The 23,825-nt window shown below is 42.2% G+C and overlaps 1 protein-coding gene across 5 annotated transcripts in view; it reads right to left on the bottom strand.

The window, feature by feature from the left end:
- ARB2A (ARB2 cotranscriptional regulator A) overlaps positions 1-23,825 on the bottom strand; it is a 273,602-nt gene that overhangs the window by 57,417 nt on the left and 192,360 nt on the right. For 4 of the 5 annotated variants that reach the window (XM_082497496.1, XM_082497499.1, XM_082497500.1 and 1 more), the window contains 2 exons: positions 22,060-22,176; positions 18,648-18,732 (listed from right to left, as the gene is read on the bottom strand). In XM_082497496.1, coding sequence (XP_082353622.1) covers positions 18,648-18,732; positions 22,060-22,176 — 202 coding nt within the window. The remainder of the gene's footprint in view (positions 1-18,647; positions 18,733-22,059; positions 22,177-23,825) is intronic. The other variant, XM_082497498.1, reaches the window with a different exon arrangement.

Raw genomic sequence — 23,825 nt, 5'->3', positions numbered from 1 at the left:
GGTAGCAGGGCAAGAGCATTAAAGTGGTTTAAACCACAGCCTTTATTCTACATCAAAAAGCTGTTTACCTGGGCACACTTATGTCTGAAGGGAAAAGGGAGACGCCGACCACAAAGACCCATGCCCGTCTAAATGGAGAGAAATAAAGAAAATGGCATGTGACCGGTAAATTTCGGGAGAGCGACACGTCAAGGTTAGAGGTCACTGAAGATTTCAACAAATCTCAGAAGATATGGCAACAGATTAAGCGAGGGGATAGACTGCCCTCCAACCTTAACCTGTTAAGACCTTTGAAGTCTTGTGGTGACCTCTATCCTGCTCTTCCATATTAGTTGTTAGTTACACTAATTACAGCCTAATAGTGTGCTGAAGCCAGATGCTTTTTCTGCAGCCGTCCCGAGGAGGAGTATATGTGGAACAGCCAAATTCTGCCCTGCGCATGGCGGGCACTCGCCCCTGTAAGCGGTGTCCCGCGTTGTCTTGCACAGGTACGACCTGCAAGATGTTAATTACGTTCTGCACCTTCAAGAAGCTGGTGCAGTCTTTATCGGGGGAAGCCACGAGCTAATTAAGCCAAAAACCCCAAACCCAGGTTTGCCTAAGTGGGGTCTGACAACGACGCTGAAACAAATTTACTTCTAAAAATTGTTTTAACGTGCGGTGGCATAATGATAACCAAAGTAAGGATGTAAAGTGTAACCCCTCATAAATACTGCATATCCAGCACTGAAATCAAAGGAGTAACTTGCCATTGCTGCCAGTGAACTCGAGTGAGGGAGTGTGGGATTAGATGTGGAGTCTATTTGCATTGATTTTGCATCAATATCCATATTAATGCTAACACAATATTGTATCATATTTGGGGACAGCACTCAGCTCACCGAGTCTCTCCAGCGGATGAAATACCACTTGTAAAGCGTCAGTAAATCATTTAGTAGCATTAAACAAAGTCAGGCACAAAATCAGAAGAAAAGTTTAGAAAAAGATGCAGCGCGGAAAATATCATACCAGAATTAACAAAATGTATAACAAAAGAACCTGCACATGGAAAGAATAACTATTCAAAATAAATTTCTATTTCCTCGTTTATATGAGGAATACTTTTTTTATGTGGTTGATAAAAGCTCTGGATGATGACAAATCAACCCACCTGTGCCTGCTGATACCTCTGTTACCAAGATAACATCAGTTATCTGTGGGTGCAAACTACAAGCTCTGAATACACTGCTAAAACCCTACAAATATGAAATGTAGTTCCAGCAAAGACACAAATGAGCAGAAACCAGGACTCCCCTGCACTAACGAGTAGCAGAGCGCTCAGGAAGCAAGATGAGACACTCTGACAGCAAGTGATATAAATGCTCATACTTCTATTTCATCTGGAATTTCTAAGCTTTTAATAAAACATAAGCTTTGTGACTCACATGCAAAACAAGAGGAAAGATCCTCCTTTCTCTGCTGAGACCTGAGGTGCTCTGGAGCTAAGGTACAAGGTGGTGGGGAGATACGGGAACCCATCTCCCCACGCTTACGTGTGTGCACCTTCTACTGACATCGTACAACATGATGGATTCTGCAGTGGCATCTCCCTCCTAGTCCAACCAGGTTTCCCACAGACTGGGTAGAATCATAGCATCATAGAATTGTCTAGGTTGGAAGAGACCCTTGGGATCATCGAGTCCAACCACCTACCCTACTCAACAAAGTTCTCCCCTACACCATATCCCCCAACACCACATCTAAACGTCTCTGAAACGCATCCAGGGATGGGGACTCAACCACCTCCCTGGGCAGTCTATTCCAATGCCCGACCACTCTTGCTGTGAAAAATTCTTTCCTGATGTTTGGTCTAAACCTACCCTGTTGGAGCTTGAAGCCATTCCCTCTTGTTCTGTCATTAATTACCTGTGAGAAGAGACCAGCACCGACCTCTCTACGGTGTCCTTTCAAATAGCTGTAGAGAGTGATGAGGTCTCCCCTCAGCCGCCTCCTCCTCAAACTAAACAGTCCCAGCTCCTTCAACCGCTCTTCATAGGATTTGTCTGCGAGGCCCTTCACCAGCCTCGTTGCCCCCCTCTGCACTTGCTCCAGCACCTCCATATCTCTCTTGTATTGAGGTGCCCAAAACTGGACACAATACTCGAGGTGTGGCCTCACCAGTGCTGAGTACAGGGGCACAATCACCTCCCTACTTCTGCTGGCCACGCTATTTCTAATACAAGCCAGGATGCCGGTGGCTGTCTTGGCCACCTGGGCACACTGCCGGCTCATATTCAGCCCCTTGTCAATGAGAACCCCCAGGTCTCTTCCTGCCCGGCAGCTTTCCAGCCACACCTCCCCAAGCCTGTAGCGCTGCACGGGGTTATTGTGGCCCAAGTGCAGAACCTGGCACTTGCCCTTGTTGAAACTCATACCATTGATGTTGGCCCAATGATCCAATCTATCTAAGTCTCTCTGTAGAGCTTCCCTATCCTCCTGGGAACCAACACTCCTGCTTAACGTGGTGTCATCTGCAAACTTGCTGATGATACACCCTATGTCCTTATCGAGATCATCAATAAAGACGTTGAACAGAAATGCTCCCAACACTGAGCCCTGAGGCACACCACTTGTGACCGGCCGCCAGCTGGATTTAAATCCATTGAGCACCACTCTTTGGGACCTTCCAGTCAGCCAGTGCTTGATCCAGCGGATCGTATGCTCATTCAGGCTGTGCAAAGCCAGTTTTTCCACGAGAGGGTACAACAGTATTAATCCACCATTTGCATCCAATGTCCTTGTTTAAGGCATGCTCCAGCTGGGTTGCCTCGATGAGAGCAACCTGTGGCTTTTGGCTGGTGGGAAAGCCCGCTGCAGTGTGGTGCCACCTCCTCTGGATGTTTGTGGTTTCTCTTCACTTTGACCCCACCCTGAGACAATGAATATGAAAAACCAACCTCTTGGTTCTTCTTCTGTCACTGACTCCTCCTCTCCTTAGTGTACAAAAAATCCTGCTGTTAGCTTGGGTGAACATCTTGCCTCTCTGCCTGTGAGGCTACTCCATCCCACGATGTACTTTTTTTTTTTTTCAGAAAGTGCACGGCATTTACAAGGCGTTGGTAAAAATAATCAATTAGCACAGACTGGCTGATTAAAATAATGGAGACTAGCAACGCCTTGAGCCCCGATGCCGCAGCCTGTGAGAAACGAATGCTGTCCCTTGAAAAAAACCAAGCAGGAATCACTCTTAGGCTGGATGAGGAAAGGAGAGCCTTCACCTATGTGACAGCGCAGCGGTTAGACCACTGACACTAGAAGCAACAACCAACTTCAGTTCCCATTTCAGTGGAAGGCTGTCGAGCCAACATCTCAACGGAAGGTGACCAAATGGCCCACCAGCGGCTCAGGGTTCCTCTCGTGCTCTTTCAGCTCCCTGTCCCCTGAGGTTGCACCCCTTCCTCCACACAGGCAGGTCTTTATGGGAAGATGGCACTTTACTGGAGGACAGGAGATGTGTGCTTCAAGAATAATGGGAGAATTATATCAGACAAAGCAGGACACAAACGTTTAATGTGTTTCATCCAGGGCTATCAAAAGAAGGAAAAAAAACACTCTTAAAAATGTCATCGGTTCACACTCAGCATTTGGTTTAAAATAGTGGTCTGCAGGGACAAAAGGACTGACGTGAGATCCACCAAAACCACTAGGAATCTTCAGCGTCAGCTGAATCAGGTCCCCAGCTGCCAAAAGAAATTGGCCAGATTCACAAAGCGTGCTGAATTTGCAAGCTGCGCCTCATGTATGAGTCCGAGTTCTGCAATCAGTAGTAGGGAACTGTCAGAAGCGCAAACATCCAAAGCATTCCTGAAATGAAACCAACCCTGTCTTGCAGCTCTGACACGTATTATCAGCGTCCAGCATAGTTCTGCTTTAGGAAACCTTCAACCACCACCTTATATGCATTTGATTTTATGGGATATTTTTTATGCTGAAAAGGGAATAGATTTGACTGAATGGACCAAGTTGCACGAGCAGATGTCTAGACCTCTGCCCCCAGATCACCCCAATAACAAACATTTTAACATAACTACTCTGCGTAATGACGAGCCCTTGAAGTTCAGTCACCCTGGAACTGCAAAGCGCCGCCCGCTCCTGGGGCACAAGTGTTGGGAGATTTTGTTGAGGTTCCCCATATGCGCAGCGGCACCGGAAAACTCCCATCAGAGCAGCCACATCACGCGCACCCCGCGGCAGGGCTGGGACGTTCCCGTTCACACCACGCGCCAGTGTTCAAGTACACCGGAGAAGCCCTTCTGGTTTAGCACTCCGTTTGAACTCTGATGTAGCGGCACCGAACATCTGGAGGCGAAGAGGGAAACTTTGTCTTGCCCAGCAAGGCAAAGTCAGAGCCAAGGTCTGCCCTCCTGCACCTCTGTGAAGCACTTGTGGGACTCAAATGGATCCTCGTGTGGGTATCTAAGAGACGAAAACTTGCCCTCAGGCTTCAAATATATCGGGGGGGGTTTATTTATATGTAACAAAAATCATACAGATGCATGTTATATTTTATAACGTATCATTCCAAATGATATATTAACATAAACAGATAAAGTGGTAAGAGCTTTAATGCACAACGCCTCATTTGCACAAAGATTAAACTCTCTAAAAAAGACAACTCTTGTCCTTAAGAGTAACAATGGGCACTTAACAGCATTTGTTCAAAAGTACACAACATTTGCCTTCAAACTGACTACTGTACTCACCACAGCAACAACAACCGTCAACTAAAACAGTGTGCTGTGTTAACCATGCGGATTATTTCTCTGTTAAGCTGTTGTAGGTATGTCTTGTAAACCTACCTACAATAAAAGGATTAACGCGGGGGGAAACGTCCCATTCCCTTCTTTCACAGAAAAATTGGAATACAGTTTAAAAAATGTTTATTATGAAATGTGGCTCACTAAATTAAGATCTTTATTGGAATACATAAGTATTTATAATGTCAATATATATATTATAAACAATTATCACGTAGAGTATGGTTTTTCATGTCATTTCATGTCTGAGGAGGAAGAATGCTAGGCACCAGTACAGGTTAGGGGCAGACCTGCTGGGAAGTAGCTCTGAGGAGAAGGATCTGGGGGTTGTGGTGGACAGTAAATTATCCATGGCCCAGCAATGTGCCCTTGTCGCCAAAAAGGCCAATGGAATCCTGGGCTGCATAGGGAAGAGTGTGGCCAGTAGGTCGAGGGAGGTCATTCTCCCCCTCTACTCTGCACTGGTGAGGCCACAACTGGAATACTGTGTCCAGTTTTGGGCTCCCCAGTTCAAGAGGGACAGGGAACTGCTGGAGCGAGTCCAGCGAAGGGCAACTAAGATGATTAAGGGATTGGAGCATCTGCCTTATGAGGAAAGGCTGAGAGCGCTGGGACTCTTTAGCCTGGAGAAGAGAAGGCTGAGGGGAGACCTTATTATGGCGTACAAGTACCTAAAGGGTGGGTTGAAGGAGGATGGAGCCAGGCTCTTTTCAATGGTTCCCAGTGACAGGACGAGGGGTAACGGGCACAAGTTGGAACACAGGAAGTTCCGTTCAAATACACGGAAACACTTCTTTACGGTTCGGGTGACAGAGCACTGGCACAGGCTGCCCAGGGAGGGGGGGGAGTCCCCTTCTCTGGAGATTTTCAAGACCCGCCTGGATGCAGTCCTGAGTGATGTGCTCTGGGCAATCCTGCTTTGGCAGGGCAGTGGGGCTGGGTGATCTCTAGAGGTCCCTTCCAACTCTGAAAATTCTGTGATTCTGTGATAATGTAAGAATATATGTCTGCCTAAATTAGCCTTGTCCTTAACACTATTTGTGTAAACAATCAGCATCTGAACATTAGTTATAAGCAGTTGTTTGCTTTTGCTTTTAATAAATAGATAACAATCACAATGCATTTAAAACAAGTCACTTAACTGTCCTTGTACATTAACATGACGAGATTAGTTGCTGACACTGGTTAGCAGAAAATGACAAGTCCTCTCAACAGAAAAATGGGCCTTCCAAATATAGGCACGTTCCTTGATAGGAGAAAGTTTAAAGTGCAAATATACTGTGAAAAGGGCCTCTAAAAACGGCATCGCAGAGCTCCGTGTTTCTCATCTTTTGGTTATCTCACAGGTTGGGAAACTAATCTTCTCGGCTGAGAGCTAGATGGAGCAGCCAGAAAACTGTTAAATTAGCAACTTGAGGGCAGGGTGCTAAGAAGGCAAATATGATACAAAATTAACCTCCATGTGTCGCAAATAAATTTAATTTATGTGGCAAAGAAAAAGAAAAGCAATGTTAAAATCAATTCTCTGCCACTCCTAGGAGTTTTTCCCATTCTTGTTTGTTGTCCAATCACAGCTATGAGCAGAAATTTGATATAACTGGAATTACTGGCAGCCGTTAAGATAATTTGTATGCCTAAAGTATTAAAACGTCTGTTTATTACCTATTTAGAGTTATTCAAGTGCATAAAAGTGGTGAGGATGTGGTGCTCTGCTCTAAAAACACTGTTACTGATCCCAACAATACTGATAAATCTGAGCTTGGGTCTTCAGCGCATGTACGCCAGCATGCTAAAAAAGCTCAGGAGGAGATGCTGGTGGGGAGGTTTGTGACAGACAACCTCGCCCAACCAGGGAATGGGGTAAGTTTCTCCCTAAGCAGACCTCTGCAACGCCTGGAGAGCTTCACCACCCTGGAAGGCATCAGCTCAGGAGGTGGATGTTGGTGGTCATGAACATTGGAAGTTTCTAAAAACTCTGAACGATGACTTTCTAACACAAAAAGGTATAATGGTCTCCATGGCTTTACCATTTTGCGCAGTGTTGTGATGGATAAAGATGAATGAGGTCACTGGGCTGGAAGTGGGTGGCTGCCTGAGGCCAGTGAACCTGACCTGATGACATTGGGTGGGATGGAATGGAGAGAAGCCTCAGCCAGCAACACACACGCTCGGTGCTTCAGAAAGGCTATCTGCTTCAAGGTACAAAGAAGATTAGCAAATTTAATCAAGATGAGATATTTAAACATAAATGAATAAATGGCATCTTAAAAAAGTTTGCTGGATGACAAAAATACCCAAGACGGGGTGTTAGTCCTCCTAGTTCAGTGAAAAAGTGAAATCTGTTATTAGATGTAGAAAAAGGTGGAAATAAATAGCTTGTTATCGGCATAAAGAGATGATAAGGAAAGCTAAAACCACCTAAGGAGAAACAACCTATAGCTGGCAAACAGCACAACGAAGAACTTTGTTTTATATACAAGCAACAAATGCAATCCATAGCAAACATATGTCGATTTTCAGATGGAGATGGTGAAACTGTAAATAACAGTGCAGAAGAAAGTACGACATTATTCAATATGTTTCTGTTCTCTATTCAGAAAAAAAAAAAACAAACGGCAAAGTGTTTGATGAAGTACATTCTTTTTTGCTGCTCATCAATATCTTCTCCGGGATAAATATTTCTAAATCAGCAGGCTTGCAGAGTTTGTACTCAAGAGTCATAACCCAGCTAACTGGCTACTGAGGTTCATTTTAAATAACACTTAAAATAGCAGAGCAGTTACAGAAGATGGGAAAAATCCTAATCCAAAATTTCAGACAAGACTATCTGCACAGTTAGCCTGACATAAATCTCAAGAAAAATAATGGAAGAATGGATACACAGGTCCATAAATTCCTGCCCTAGGTACTGTGGACAAGAAGAATAAGTTCTTTTTTTTTTTTTTTTTTATTTTTTTTATTTAACTGGAGCTTTTTACATGTCAGTCTTCCTCTGTTGCTCTTCCTCCCAGGATATCTACTCTTCTTCAGGGAAAAAAATCGTAGTTCACTCAAATTTTCATTGAAAGTCACTTGCTGTAGAATAATAATTCTCAGTGCTTACCACTCTATTCAATGGTTGATGCATTTTTGGGGGTAACTGTTGCTTACTCAGCTGTTCCTGAGGTTGTACGCATGCACCAAGGAAGATATGGGTAACTAAATCCAAAAGTTTGGACGAGACTGCACAGTGAGGATGTGTCATCACACAGCACAAAGCAAAGAATCAACGGGATGAGCATCCGTCAGGAAATGATGTAGGAACATTTGTTCTTGCCTGGGGCTGGGGGATGCAGCCAATGCATGCCCAAAATCCCTTTCAGACCCACAATGATGGTGGGTCTGATGTCGGAGTCTATTAATGAATTATTAAATTAATGAATAATTAAAGTGCAAAAATGTAATTAATTCAAGCCAATGCAACTTACTGGAAAATAAGTCCTAAACAAATAAAATTAGCTTCACTCCTTGATGAATTAGCATGTTTAGCTGACAAGAATTTATACGCAAATAGAGTATACTCAATTTTTTCTCAGGCATTTGATTCATTCCTCCAGAACATTCTGAGCAGCAGGACAAATTATGCCAACTTTGCGAAGCATTTTTGGAAAGTGCTTTGTCTCCCTTTTCTTTCCAGCAACTACTTTTTGCTCTTCCCAGGTTTCCCACGAAACTTCTGGAAAAAAGACCCTCTACACTGTCATTACATTGGAGCCACTTAACTGCCTATGGCCGCGGCTTTGCTACACATTTGTTCCCAGGCAGCGTGTATAGCATCTGAGTCTTTCAACGAAGACATTAAAAAGTCTTCCTGTTATTAGGAAGACACATTTCTCTTTTCTCCTTCTACGCTGTAAACTATTACCACAAAAGTTGGCAAAACTTAATTACAACTAAAACTTCGAATTAGGCAGAAATTGATCAATGTTTCATAAATTCACGAGGGGACAAATGGCACAACTGTAGAATTCTTGTTTACTCATGAAAACAGGTTAAAAATCAATATTATTCAATATTTCTAAGAACTTGCAGACTAAGTAATTGGCAAATGTAGTTGTCATGGAGAAACCACTATCGAATAGAGATATAGAGACATTACCGACGGAGTGTCCTAAGGCTGTTCAACAACACAAGATGTAAATATAAATTCACTGGTGGCAATGTTTGTGTTAACGTGGAGATGGGCAGAATGGTTATTAACAAGAAGGACGGCAGGCTTTTTTTTGGTGATTTCGTCTGGTTGGTTGGTTGTTTTGTTTTTCTTCTTTTCAAAGCTACCTGCAACGTTTCATAATGCTACTTTAGAACTAAGATGAAGAGCAGCACCTCTAGAAAGGGTATCGGGAGATGCTGGGCAAGCTCCTCCTAAACTGATGGTGATAAAAGTATGGTGACAAAAGGGTTAGATGTGATCACTGGCTGATGAAATGGGAGAAGATCAGGTAGTGAAGATTTGAAGTCTGTGCATTGCACTACTGAGATGCACAAAGGTCCATTTCAAAGAAAAGATGTTGAAAGACTGAGGACACCACAGGAAAATGTGTAGAAACATTTGAAACCTGCAGAAATTAAATTGCAGTAAGACTTAAAGAACATGATCTCTTCCATTTCTCAAAAGAAAATTGAGTGTTGACTTGATTCCGGTATCTAATTCACATGGAGAAAAAGCAAATGAACTAAATGTCTCTTTAACTTAGTCAAAAAAGGCACAGCTAGAACTAATGGCTGGAACCTGAAACCAGACAAAGCCAAACCAGAATGAGCCACTCCTCTTAATAGTTTGACAAATCACCAAGGGAAGGAAGCAAAGATATATATATATATAAAAGTGGAGAATAAGTGATCTAAATGTCTTTCCTGGCCTAAACTATAAACATTTATGAAAAAAGATCAAAAGCTTTCCACTGAAAGTGAAACTTTTGAAAAATTCTACCAAATCCAAATTTGGATTCTAACAGAAAATGCAAGCTGAAATGTAAATGATCTTTTGGATGTTTTGCTAAGGCAAATAAAAATTTTGCTATCGAATTTTGGATTACATCTCTCAGGGAAAACCTCCTTAGCGGTGCTGAGCTCTAGCAGAAATACAGCTTTTACAATTACACTGACGCACCAGACCCCTTCTCTATAGATGTTCTGGCTTCATAGAACTACTGAGAATGAAACACAGAAAATATTTAAAAAAATTACTAACAGTAATCTGGATACAACTTGGAATACCAAGACTAACATTCAAACTCAATCCCACAAAGCACTTAATGAAAATTTATCGAGACCCATGTAACGAGTTTCACTATTGCTGGACTGGACCCTGTAGGTATTTCAGAGGAGATGAAATGAGAGAGCACCGTGGCCTTCTCTTCCACCCTGTGGAAGACACACTTTAATGTGGCTTTAACCCACCCAAGCATCAAGGAGCAAGGTGCGGTAACGTAGCGTTGCCTAGATGCGTTGAGAGGCTGGGAAGGCACTGGGTGTAAAACGGTGGTGATACGCCACTGTGTAAGGAAAGCTTTTCCTGCCATCACAAAAAGCAGCAGGAACTGGAAAAACATCTATTCCTCCTCGGGCGTATTCTGACATGCCCTGGAGGAAATAATCAATTTGAGTCCCACCCTCACAGAATCCTAAACTCTAGACTCATAGAATCATTTAGGTTGGAAAAGACCTTTAAGATCATCAAGTCCAACCATTAACCTAACACTGCCAAACCTCAGCACCACATCTACCTGCCTTTTAACTACCCCCAGGGATGGTGACTCCACCACTTCCCTGGGCAGGCTGTTCCAGTGCTTCATAACCCTCTCTGTGAAGAACATTTTCCTAATACCCATCCTAAACCTCCCCTGGTGCAACTTGAGGCCGTTTCCTCTTGTCTCATCACCTGTTCCTTGGGAGAAGAGACCGACCCCCCCTCACTACCCCCTCCTTTCAGGGAGCTGTAGAGAGCGAGAAGGCCTCCCCTCAGCCTCCTCTTCTCCAGGCTGAACACCCCCAGGGCCGTCAGCTGCTCCTCGTCAGATGTGTGCTCCAGACCCTTCACCCTCACTTGGTTTTGAAGGATTTTCATGAGGCTAGAAGATAAAACATCACTTGTTCTAGTTGTTCCCCTTCAACAGACAAAACTAGTGCGGACTGAACTAACACTAGATTGGCTTTTTAGCAATAACTTAATTATACTTTACATAGGCTCTTTAAAGTGTCAGCCTAAACTGTCACTTGGATATCTGCAGTACAGTTGCATGTGCCTATTCAAAACATGACGTGTTCATTATCTGTTGTGCCGCTGTTGTGCCTGCAAGTGCTGTAAGGAATGACAGCACAAGCGTTTCAACAACATGGCCATGCGGAGGACCGGCTAAGCATCACCTCTCCTGGCCGGCATCTGCATGGGACAAGATGAAGCACAAGCACCAAAAAAAAAAGTCCCTGAACTCAAGAGTTTGCAATCACACATTAGAATAAGACTTTGGCCAACATGTAGACACACATGCATATACAAGGAACTAAGGAGATGATAATATTAAGTAGTACCAGAAGCAGTGGTCACGGCAGTCTAACCATTGTCAAACACTTTGTAGGAGATATCTGGCTGTAATAGTTTACATTATTCATTATTACCACGATCAAAGACAACCTTGGGGACTCCGATGCAAGCATACATCACTCTAACTAGTTCACTGTACTCTAAAAAAATGCAATGATAAATAGATGTGTTTGAGTATGTGAAAAATTTTTGATGAAGTAGTTTCTCTAATATCAGTACTGCCTCAAGTACGTGTTACTATTTTGTAGAATGGTATACAAATATGAGTGTTTTGTCCTAAAAAATAACAGTGCTGGTGGTACGTCAAACAACTAGCGGGTCATATAAGAAGTTATAAAAATGCACTGTAAAACTGAAATTCTTATAAAATCGAGCTCTCTGACTGCAGCAACAGTTGGTAATTTAAGTCAACACTTTCAAACTCGCATTTTTCGTATTTCCTTTTGAGAATCTGGCGATCTGGAACGGAATCTGCAACATCATTCAACGGGTCTTTATAGATTGTGCCCTTCCCAAAGCACCGTGAAGCTAAGCTACCCAAAACACGACACGTCCCACTCGGTATTACACGTGAAACGCAAAGCTGCCCTGCAACACCGGCGGCTGAGCAGGAGACGAAAAGCAGAGCGCCTTTGAAGAGTTGGGAAAAAGCTACTTCCTTCCGCGTGGAGAAGACATTAGTTGGAGCTGGACTCAGCGCAGCAGCTGCCGGAGCTGTGGCTAAGACAGGCTGAGGCTCCAACGTCTGCGTCATAATTTCCCGTTCCCGAGGGACAATGTCGAGCAGCAGAAATGGAAGCGCAGGACCAGCACCGGCGGCGCGTGCGGATGCTGATACAGGGCTGCGGAGCGACCTCGGCGCTGCAGATCCCTGCGCTGCTCCGTTTGCGCTATTAATGCTACGAATACCTTAAAAGCGGATTAATACGCGGCTAAACACAGGAGCCTGCCACCTTGACAAAACACTGCCGGCGTGTAATCTTTTCTCCTAAGTGAAAAGCTTTTATTGACAGAACTACATGCACATGAAGACATAAAATGCAAAGAGGTTTACAGTAAACACTGATTACTGTAATCTTAATCTCCATGAATGACTAGCGAATGCAGAAATAACATTTTTAGCAAAATCGGTAAGTTGCCTAATCTGCCTTATTGTAAAAAGTGTGTGGTTTTGTACTTACTTCTCACACTGCTGGAGTTATTGGACACCCACCCCTGGTCACAAAATAGTAATGTCAGAAAACAGCCCAGAATGGTCTTCACCAAACCAATTAGAGTGAAAAACGAGAAGCATTGGTAAACCGGGCCAAAAAGCCGCTAAGAGGGATGAGCCAGGTATTGTCTCAGTGCTTAATACAGTTTATGGCTGTTTCTGCCGCATTTGCTATGAGCAAGAGACACAAATGTGTGAGAGTGGCAGTTTAGTGCAGTGCAAATAAAGCGGAGGGCAAAAAAGCAGAGAGAAACGCGCCGGTCCTTCCCTACGGCTGTCGCAAGCCTCACTCACGCAGTTACCTCTGCGCGCAGACCCCGCCGCGTCGCGGAGCCCATTTAACCTCACCGGAGACGCTCCTGCCTGGTCGAAGCCCAGGATCTGCTCGGCGTGGGGTGCGTCGGCAGCTCGACGAGGCTTTTGGACGGAAATACACAGCTGAACTCTTAAAACAGTGGGCGGGAGTCACCCGTTGGGCAAAGCCAACAAAAACCCCACCGCCTCCGTACGCGAATGGGTAATTCGTGGTTTCCCTGCGACCGGCACAAGCTCTGCCACGAGGGCTTTATCGGACGCGTCGGTGAGCGTGTGTGCCGGGGCCGGGCTGCGCGCCGGCTCTCCCAGGGAAGGGCTCGTCGTGGGAGTGATGCGCTCACTTTCTCGGATCAGTGCTTTTAAGAAGATCTAACAGTCCAGAATAACTTTGCTTAAATTTACTGTAGCCCCACGGAAGGATTATTGATGCTATTCTATTACTTAGCACAAAGCAGCAGTCTCGAGGGGACTGTTTAGTACCATATTCTTGTCTTGATATTAAATCAAGCTATGCCAAGGACTCAAAAACAGCAGGTAACAAGCTTTTCCCTGTTTTTCAGTGAGCTCTGCAGAATCTCATCTTTCATTTGTTTTGAACTCCAAGTCTCTTATGTGCATAGCGAAAAATATCTCTTAAAAAAATCCCCCAAGCCTTAAAGTACCTAGTGTGTGTTTAACATACTCAGGAACACTTTTGGTGGTGTTTTCGCCCAGGGGTGCGATGGATGACAACCCTGCTCCCTCGCTGGGACAAGCTCCATCAGAATCAACCACCAGCCCCTCTTCCCCTCTCCCAGTTAAAAGTATCTGAGAAGGCAAAGCAGGAAAACAACCACTTTCTGAACCTCTGTGCAATGTGAAGGACCCCCTTTTGGTGCTGACACATGTCCTACCTGAGTTTGGACAACTACCACTGTCTCCACTCCATACTCACCTATGTAGGGACTTAAACCCTACACAACGATCCGGCACGCCACATGGTTACGGCATGACTCTCTGGGGTCTTTTGGAAGTTAGGGAAAGTATACCAACAAAACTCCCACAACCTTACATGAATATTAATTACCATGACCATGGTTTCTTTACTGACATGCAATGGAGCTTAGGGAAGGCTGGACATAGTCCTGGACAACTGCCTCCAAGTGGCCCTGCTGGAGCAGGAGTTGGACCAGATGATCTCCAAAGGTGCCTTCACATCACAACCGTTCTGTGAAGCCATTTTGTCCCGTCTATTTATTTCTCTATAAAAAAACCAAACACCTGCAGTAGTCTGTTAGAAATTCTGAATTCAAAATTTAAAAAAAAAAAAAGTTTTGGTTGGTTTGCCTGAATGAAATTAAATGTTTTATATACTATACTGAGCCAACTTTGATGTCTGGTACCAGGGAATACTGAGGACTCACTCAGGATCCTGTTCAGAGCACCACCAGCACTGGTCATACCTGTCCCCAGAAATTAAGAGTTTGTTTTTCTTCCACCAGCCTGAGATCACTTTATTCAGCTACATGAATTAATTCTTGCACTTTTTTTCCTTATTACAGAGACATATATTCAAGTCTAGGCTCTTCCGTGAATAGAGCTTTTCTTGATTACTGTCAACGTTTCATTCCATTGTGTCATCTTGTTTGTCTTTTGATGTTATAATTTCCTTATTTTACAATGTTTTAACTACAATGGCTGCAACTGTTAAAAGAATAACTAGTGATTTTGGGGGTCAACTAGAAAGGCTTTAAAAGGATTTGATTAGGGAATTCATTTTACTAATGTTACAATAACTTCTTTTTATTTGATTATGTAAATGAGTGTTGGTGCATACCCACTTTGGCAAAATACTGCAAAGTTTAATCTTCTCTCCTAAATAAAAAGCTTTCACTGGCAGAAACACAAGAACTGAGGAATGTATCTTATCCAAACACTAAGGTGTTCCCCACGAGGCACTCCAAAATACTCGTATTCAGGAAAACAAAGGCCATGTTTACCTGGCAAAATTTACTGCAATGCCTTTCCAGGGGTAATGTTCAGGCCCCTACCCTCAAATCAAAGTAATTTAATTCCCGAACAGCAGTAGAGATGGACACAGTTCCACGGCTCTGCTTTCTCCCATCCTCACTTTCAGGCATTCCCACCCAGCAGATGCTCCAGTAGGATGGTTTCTTAAAGGTCTTGTGAACTCCCTAAGGTCTCAGGCACATGAAGCGAGCTACAACTACAGTCACCAGTAACACGATACAACCTGTCTTTAAAACGTCTGTCCATTGTCTGTGTCAAATTACAAGTTGACCTCCGATCTCCTAACCAGTAAGACTCCCACCCCTACTCCATTTTGTGTGATAATCTTTAATGTATGGGCTGCTTTTAAAGTCTTCACCTTTCTCCACCCTACATTTGCTTATGTCTTAGATGATAGACAGGGAATGGATCCATCTCCTCTGAGACAGAAAAAAGGTCTTCTGGTTTGATGCCATTAGGAAGGTGAATTAAGACTGAGGCAGATGACCTCAGGTCTGAGGTCCTTAATGATGGCTGAAAGTGAAGAGGGTAGGAGATGATAGTTTTTTTAACATAGACGGAAGTCTGGAGGCTGACAGAGGGCTCCTCCAGGACAATGAGGTGACAGTGTCACAGCCAAGGACCTTACCTGTGCAATGGAAACTCTGGAAGCCAGAGAGGGCTGTGAGCCAGAGGAGGAGCAGAGGGGAATGATGCTGGACAGCCCTGCCCGGTCAAAGATAAATGGCAGAGGGACAGTGGTGGACTCTTCTCTAATGGGGAAGAACGCCTTGTTCTTGGATAAATATGGGAAGGGTAACAAGATGGGTAGTGTTGGACAGTCAGCCTCAACAAGAGCTCCACGTCCGATGGAAGACGTTTGAGCTGGGACGTACGTCTCTCAACACAGCACGGGAGGCTTTTTAGGATTACATATACCACACAGGACAACTATGTTAAATGGGAAATTTTGGAGGACCATTGGTGTGACGATAACCTGTCACAGGAAGACGTTAAACTATGACATAAACATGCAACCAAATACTTGAGACGTGGTGGAAAGACCATGTAGGTGGGACCTTTGCCGTACCCCACCTTTTGCCATAAGGACAGGATTTATTATGGTTTTATTATGGCTTGCTTTTCCTGTATTGTTATTGCTCTCAGGCCCACAACGTTTAATTATTAAAGTGCATTCATTCCTTTTTGTAACTAAGACATGAATGAATTATGGCAAACATATTAATTACTTAATAATGCTCTAATCAAAAGCTTGAACAACTCTATCTAGAAATACAAGCTGTTTTTCCAGTTTGATAGCCACATATTTCTCTCTCTCTAGTGATTTTTAAGGGAAATGCAAGCACGAGACTGTGACATAATCTGAAGTAGGCTCACAAATAAACTGGGGTTTCCTGTAAATCCCAGTGCGCTGAATGGTGGAATATCAGACCAGCTTTTTGGAAAAGCTGGCTCAGGCTATGTGACCGAGAGGCAGTTATTCCCAAACTTACTTCTCCGTGCAAACACAGATAAAATACGGGGTTCCAAGCAGAAAAGAGAAGTGAATCCTCCTTCTGCAAAAGGCTTATTTAAAAAAAATCTCTGTCTCGTTGCTCTGATCGCTCTCACTGTCATTCATTGAAATACCAAGGGCAATGCTGCCAGTATTTGAATGTGGGCTATTTCAGTACTGCAATTCTCAGGAAACGAGCGAAATAAAATCTCTCACATTAAATACTAATGCTCCTACATCTAATAGCATTTCATAAATTTACTACAGATCACCCCAATGCAGGCTTATGTCACTGCTCACATAAACACGCTGTAGGACTTATTCACCTGTTCCTCTGTAAATGTCTTACAGTTGTCCATATAAGACATGAGTACAATAAATATAAACAAAAATATAAGAGCAAATTGATAATTCAGCAGTAGTCACATAAAGCCATACTATTTTTAAACAGTCTTTATATTATAAAGAACCAAGCTGGAAACAGTTAGCTTCCACTTAAATCTTGTCCAAAATCTCTGACAAGAACTTCTAGACCATCAGTAATCTTAATCTAGTGGCACTGTATGTATGCACGAAACACCAACAGCCAGCTTTTGCTTTTACAGCTTTTACTGGCTGAAATCCTACCCCATTTAAATTAATTCTTCTGCCAAGGACTTCAGTGTAGCTGGCAGTTCATTAAGTGGAGTATAAAAGTTATGCCCACTATGACCCATCATCAACAGAAAAGTAAAGTTAAGACTTATTCACACCCCTATTAAAGCATCAGTCTGTTTTTTAGATAGCACTTAGGATTTCTTGTCTAGAATACCTTTTGCATTATTTACATCGGATGAATACAAAGAAAGAGAAGCCCATACGGAGGATCTTCGGTATTGGCAACTGTACTGTAAATACGGACTGGTTGCTACCCAAGCCCTTATTTCCCTGACTAAAATGACCTCCGTAGCACGCGCTCTTGCGCAACAGCAACACAGACGCCAGAGACTGAAAATTAAGCCTGTTGTAAAGAGCTCTACCACTGAACAGATTTTTTCTCTTAAGCTGCAGTACCCTCCCCTAAAGGAGCAAAAAGTTGGTAAACGAACGTTGGATCTATGAAAATTTTAGTAATATTTCATTTCCCTAAGCACTGAAGAGCAACGTCAATGCGACTGCACTGCGTCTGTACGGAGCTGATGATCCGCATGGTTAGATCCCAACCCACAGCAGAAATGTGATTACAGGTCTCTGGTTGTTGTGAGCTCTCAAACAAAGTACCGCTAAATTTTCCAGGCCTTAAAAAATACCCTGCAGTAAACCAAATTTCATCTGCAAGGTTAGGTCTCATTAACAACCCCACAAATCCAGGCAGATATGAATCTCTAACTTGTCAAACGAACAACTGCGTCTCACGGAGCAAGGTCAAACACTGTTCCAGCTTTTAAATTAATATTGTATAGGCTGTGTCTTCCTTTGAACCTGATTTTATATTCTACAGAAATACGCTACCTATGGCTTTTAGGAAATCTGATAATCAAACATGAAAGTTCAGTAACAGCTTTATGTATTTTAGATTACTTTCCTACAGAGATTTGAGATTTTTCCTGTTACGTTGACAACTATGTCTACTTTCTGGAATTATTACACATTAACAAAAGTCTCTGTGTATTATTTCATGTGCTCCTCGTGATTTATGATTCATGATTCATTAATGAAAGAGTGTAGCTGAGTATTTCCAAAACAACAGAAATCTCAGGTCAAGATTCTTGGACACTATAAACAATTTGCTACCTAAACTAGACTTGTGTTGATGAGGATTCAGGAAAGCATCTTATCTCACTTAGCTGTACCTTTCATTAACGTACTCCTTTAAAACCTTCTTGCCTACATAAAATCGGATATTTATTCAAGGATCTCTGGTAAATTTCCCAGTTTTCATTATCGCTATTACTCTTCTTAAGCTCCTACCTGCAATGTCACCAGTTACTTAAAGCCAAAGAGAAAAGACGCCTAGAAAAATACAAGCTACGAGTAGACAACAGAACTTAAATCCCACACAAAGCAAAAAAAAAAAAACCCCAACAATTAACAGCAGGCTGCGAAGAACAGCAGCATCCTTATGCTGGCAACCATATCTTGCTGCGAGAAGGGTTAAAACGCGTTGAGAAGCAAATGCGTTTTTAAATAACCGAGCTGCTCCTGGGCACGAACGCGTCCGCTGGTTTTTTTTCTGCGAACAAACCCACGTACCTGCAGAGACGCGGGGGCAGTCGGGCAGCATGGACTCCACCGAAGTGTCCAGGGGCTCGGAGCTGGACACCCAGTTGCAGCAGTTCTGTAAGAGAAGACCGGCGATTGCCGGGTAAGCCAAAATCTCAAGAGCAAAAATAAATACAGACTTTGTAAGTAAGGACAATGATCACCTCAAAATACTAATTTACATAGCAGCCCCGAGAGGGACTGGAAGGTAAACTGCGCTCGCTTATTCACACCGACGGGCGCCGAAATGTTGTAGTTTCTTTCTAAAGAAGCAAAAAGAGTAAGACCATAATTTGCAATGTGCTTAAACAGCATGTCTTTAAGTGCTACTTCGAGTGCCGGTGGACTAAAGTAGGTGCTTGGACCAACCAGTGCCCAAATTATCCACCGCGCGTTTTAATCTTCTCCTTTCTGTAGTTGTTAAATAGGTGTTGATATAAACACGGAGCCGGCTCCCGCGCCAACATTAAGAAATCAGAAATTTTCAGGGTGTTTTGATGGGAGCACACTGTGGAAAGAATGGTTGTGAAATCACAAAACAACAGATTATAACTGAATGAAAGCCATCAAGATAGCAGACTAATATTCAAATGATTGGAAATACAGCTGAGATGAATTGGGTATGAGCATTTAAGAATGTAAATATTGGTCTTTGGGGAATTACGTTCAGGAAGCATTTACATTTACCTTTCATTCCTGAACTTCTGAGTAGGATGAATTCACCATGAATTTTTTAAATGTTTTGCTCCAAATGCTATCTATTCAGAAAAGTCTATGAATGAAAGTATCAAATAATATGTTTTTAGTAAAATACGCTGAAACCACACCAAATCTAGTGAATTGAAGATTTAATTATAAAGTAACTGCATTTGTAATAGGGTTGCCATCTGAACTACGAGATCTACATGGCCTCCCTTATTACAAATCTGAGTTTTCCCTTTCTGAAAACCTGATTAACTTCATTATGAGGAAAAGGGAAAAAAAAACAAACAAAAAAACAAACCAAAACCAAACCCCACACAACTTTTTGGAAAGACCCAATGAATTTTCCGACAGATTCCTAAAAAATCATCCCATCAATCATGATTGTAAAAATGGATGATTGCTATTCGGGTAAACAAGCGTGTATTGTGTATTTGTAGATGCTTGCTGCCCTAGTTGTGCACCATGGAGTCCGTCCTCACTGTGGAAAGATCCTTGACTGGTAGATCAAGTGTCTTATTGTATTTCCTTAATTCATTCTGTCTGGAAGAAGATGTCAGCTGTGTTGCAGTGAGGAGAGAATTTCAAAGGCTTCAGTCCCCACCAATAAAGGGCGAGGAATGGCTTTTGAATAGATTTGTCAAGGCAACCCTACTGTTCTGGGACCAGGGAGAGCAGGAACAACATAAAGGAAGGGTTGCTGTATGAGATTAGAAAGTGAAGTTCACAAAGCATGGCAGATTTTTGTAAGAAACAGTAGATCAATGAAACTATTGAACTCGATGGAAAAAAAAAAAAGAAAACAAACACACTACCCAGTAATGTAACTTTTTTAGTAAAAAATGGTTAAAATGGAAGTATTTCACAAAGGCTTTAAGGTTTAAAGTAGTAAAGCATTATACATTTTACAATTTGCATGTATAATTTTAATTAACAGCTGAATGTGAAATTGCAAATGTAAGATGGTAGAAATTATAAAAGAAGTAGAATTTTTATGAAGTATTACATTCATTTGAAATAAGTAAAATTAATATTAACTACTGATAGAACACTACATCAGAGAGCTGGAGATAATACAGAAGATTAGCACACAATTAACCAGCTTTTATATACAATGTGACACTTGCCTGTAAGAAATAAGTATTCTCGAAAGCAGTGTCAAGATATGTAAATGGATGATTTGTTTTATCATTCATCACAGCTCCTAATAAATTCAAAAATCATGACTTCTATAGGTACTAAAAATAGGCCACCAATGATACAGGAGAGATAGCTCCAATGAAGAATTACTTTTTTAACAATTCATTCTTTCAATGACAGCAATTAGCCCTACAGACAGGCAGCGATTAGGTGTATATTTTAATTATTATTCATTTTACCAGTAGCCTTAAACCTGATTAAAGTAAGAGATATCCAGGTGATATGCTAGTCTTAATACCACTCAGCCACACTTCACATATGTAAAATTCTTCTTTCTTATAGGAGATTTTCAATGCTAATGTAAGTTATGACACTCCATCCACTTTTTAGGCCATTAATCATTTAACTTATTCTTTAAGATCTACTTTCTGCAAATGAAATTAAAGGTAATGCACTTGTCTTATTCAGACTAAATGCTTAAAGAAAAATGGAGTTGTCAGATTCAAATTACAGGATTTAAAATTTCAGTTTTACTACATAACATATATTTTAAGGTTTTGATTTCCCATAAAGAAAATGGGGATTTTTCTGACAGAGCCTGTAGGGGTTACCATTCTTTATATTTTTAACATTTAAGTCAGAGCTGTCAGGCTGCATCCCAGGTGATTCTCTATTCCCATCAGTCACGGCCTATAAAACTGTGAGGTTAAGTCAGGAATAGGCAGCCTATACAGAAAGTTTCACTACATCCACGGGAAAAAGTCAAGTCTAACAAAAAGTTCGGGATGCAGCCAGTTTAAGTTTGCCACGTGCACCTATTGTTTTAATGCTCTGCAACGGGAACGCAGAAAGCACAGACATGAGCCTGATCTGGTGAGGAAGAGACTCATGAATGGAAGTTTAGTTGGTCTCGCTTTAAAAAAATATGATTCTTAAAATCTCAGCAACCCCATAGAGTATTGAAAGAATAACGAACGCATGGCATCATCCTTCACCCAAAGGTAGAACTTGGTGATGCGGGCCATGAACTGACACCAGATCTTTCTGGACCAACCACCCGTTGGTGCTCGTGCAGCAGCAAACACTCCCCCTTTCCATCAGAAAACTTCAGAGCGCTTGAGAAGTAATTACATCTCGTCAAAGGGCTGAGAGAAAGGATGTCGTGCCAGCCGCACGAATCATCAAACTGAGCCACGGAGAGCTTCGAGGGGCTTTTCCCAGCATGGCCAGATCAAGCCAGGAGCGCGGGGTGCGCCCAGGACTCTGCTCCAGATACCGGCAGCGTGCGGGCTGCCTCCGTGTGCGCGTCTGTATTGCTGTATCTGCAGCGGGAAGAAAGACCGGACTTGATTCTTATTACTTTGACTGCTATCTTTGAAGTTCAGAAACGGCTTTAATCTTGGTTATTTTAGGGGCTGGTATGGGCACACAATTTCCGCGCTCCTGTAATGTGCTGTCTTTCATACCCTAAAGAAATGGAAGAGGTCAGCAGATAAAGACATGTTTATACAGCCACATACAGACGTATATACCCCAACTCTTTAAAAAAACCTGGCCTCACCTCTCGCATCCACTCTCGAATAGTTTTCCCAACTTCTTGATGCCACACATTGTGAACAGAGTCTGTCAACGCCACAGCAGTTACCTTATTCTTTACTTCTGCCTCTCGTTGAATCATCTGTTAAAAAATATTGGCTTTAAGTTCTTTCTTTCTATTGAATAGCGTCTGCTTAGTCACAGATAATGATCTTAAATTAAAAAAGAAAGAGCAATACGAGTTCAATACTTGACTTCACTTGTTTTAAAGTTTATACAAATCCTAGCAGCTCCAGAAACACAGAAGGACCTAATATTTTTTGATAAAAGAAATAATACTAACTTTTAACTGACTGAACTATTCAGTCCTATTATTTTCCATGTGGCTTGACAATTCTAGGATTAAAGGTATCATAGTGAAAAAATGGAAGATTCCCTGAGGACACCTTTTACAAGCTTCTCCAAGTTCCTATTTCTGTCCTTCAGGGAAGCTGGTACCCGTGGTTCACTGTAAGCTACTCATGACTATCATCTACTAATTTTCAGTAGATTGCTGTAGTTTTTCTGATGTACAATCTTACTTTGACTTGTATGGTTTTTTTTTTTTTTTTTCCTTTTTCTATCCAATTTAGCTACCTTGCACTCCCACCATGGTCCCAAAATTCTTTGTGGTCTCTCCTATACATATGCTTACCCCGCTAACACTGGAGCCTCTCAACATTTTTAGGGTATTAAAGAGCCTCTGGTGTTGCAAATGACAGTATGACTAAATAATATTAGTTCTAAAACCAATTAAATGATTGCTGCAAATAACACGAGTGAACTGACAAAGATGCTGTGGAATTCAGCGCTGCTCTGCAAGATAAAAGGGACGGGGGAAGAATAGTTTGATATCAAAGAGAGACAAAAAGGTTTTAATCTCCTGACACGAGTGACCCTAATTTGTAACACTGGATCAAAGAAAGTATAATGAATTATACTTATAAAACCAGCATTTCGCAACTAGTGTCTTTATCACCGGGTATGTCGCACTAAACTAAATGTTTTTTGGTTTTTTTTTGGTTTTTTCTTTCAGCTTCCTTTTGTGTAAATGGCAACACACACAACATTTCTGAAACCAGGCATTCTTTGTTCATGCCCTGGTAACTGCGTACCAGCGTACAAGCTGCCCCTCCGAAAACATTGCTCTGAAAGATACTTTTACAATGGGCATGTGAACTATATTTTCCATCAGAAACTTCAAAATAAACACCTCGATACAGATTTTTGATAGAAAAGCTGCATTTATCCATACCTCACGCAAACTATCCGCTGGTTCCTCCAAAATACCACACACACAAACCCTTCTGACCAAACACTCTCGCTTCCAGTTCTCCATAACCGCAGTATGATATTCTGAATTAATCACATCTTGCCTTTTTTTTTTCACTTACATTATGTGCCTATGGCAGAGGGGTTGGATCTAGATCATCTTTAAGGTCCCTTCCAACCTAAACCATTCTATGGTTTTATGTGTATTCTAAAATCAGTGTAACTGAATTAATATTCTAAGGGAAAAATATTCACCACTATTGGCCGAGTAATGCCAACGCAGAGCTCCCCGTTCCAGACAAAACCAGGCGCCCACCTTCCCCAGTGCCCCCCTGTTGCTAATGTCAGTATTACATGACTCAGGAATTCAGCTGAGATTAGGACACCTTGGGCAAGAACATATGAGGAAATTCTTAAGAGTAATCTTTCTTCTTCTGAAGCCTTTCCATAAATACTGGGTTTTTTTCATCATTTACCCTC

This window comes from Vanellus vanellus (genome assembly GCF_965231255.1).
Source record: "Vanellus vanellus genome assembly, chromosome: Z".
Classification (NCBI taxonomy): Eukaryota; Metazoa; Chordata; class Aves; order Charadriiformes; family Charadriidae; genus Vanellus; species Vanellus vanellus.
Note: the sequence above shows the minus strand (reverse complement) of the source record. Positions and strands in the feature narration are given on the sequence as shown.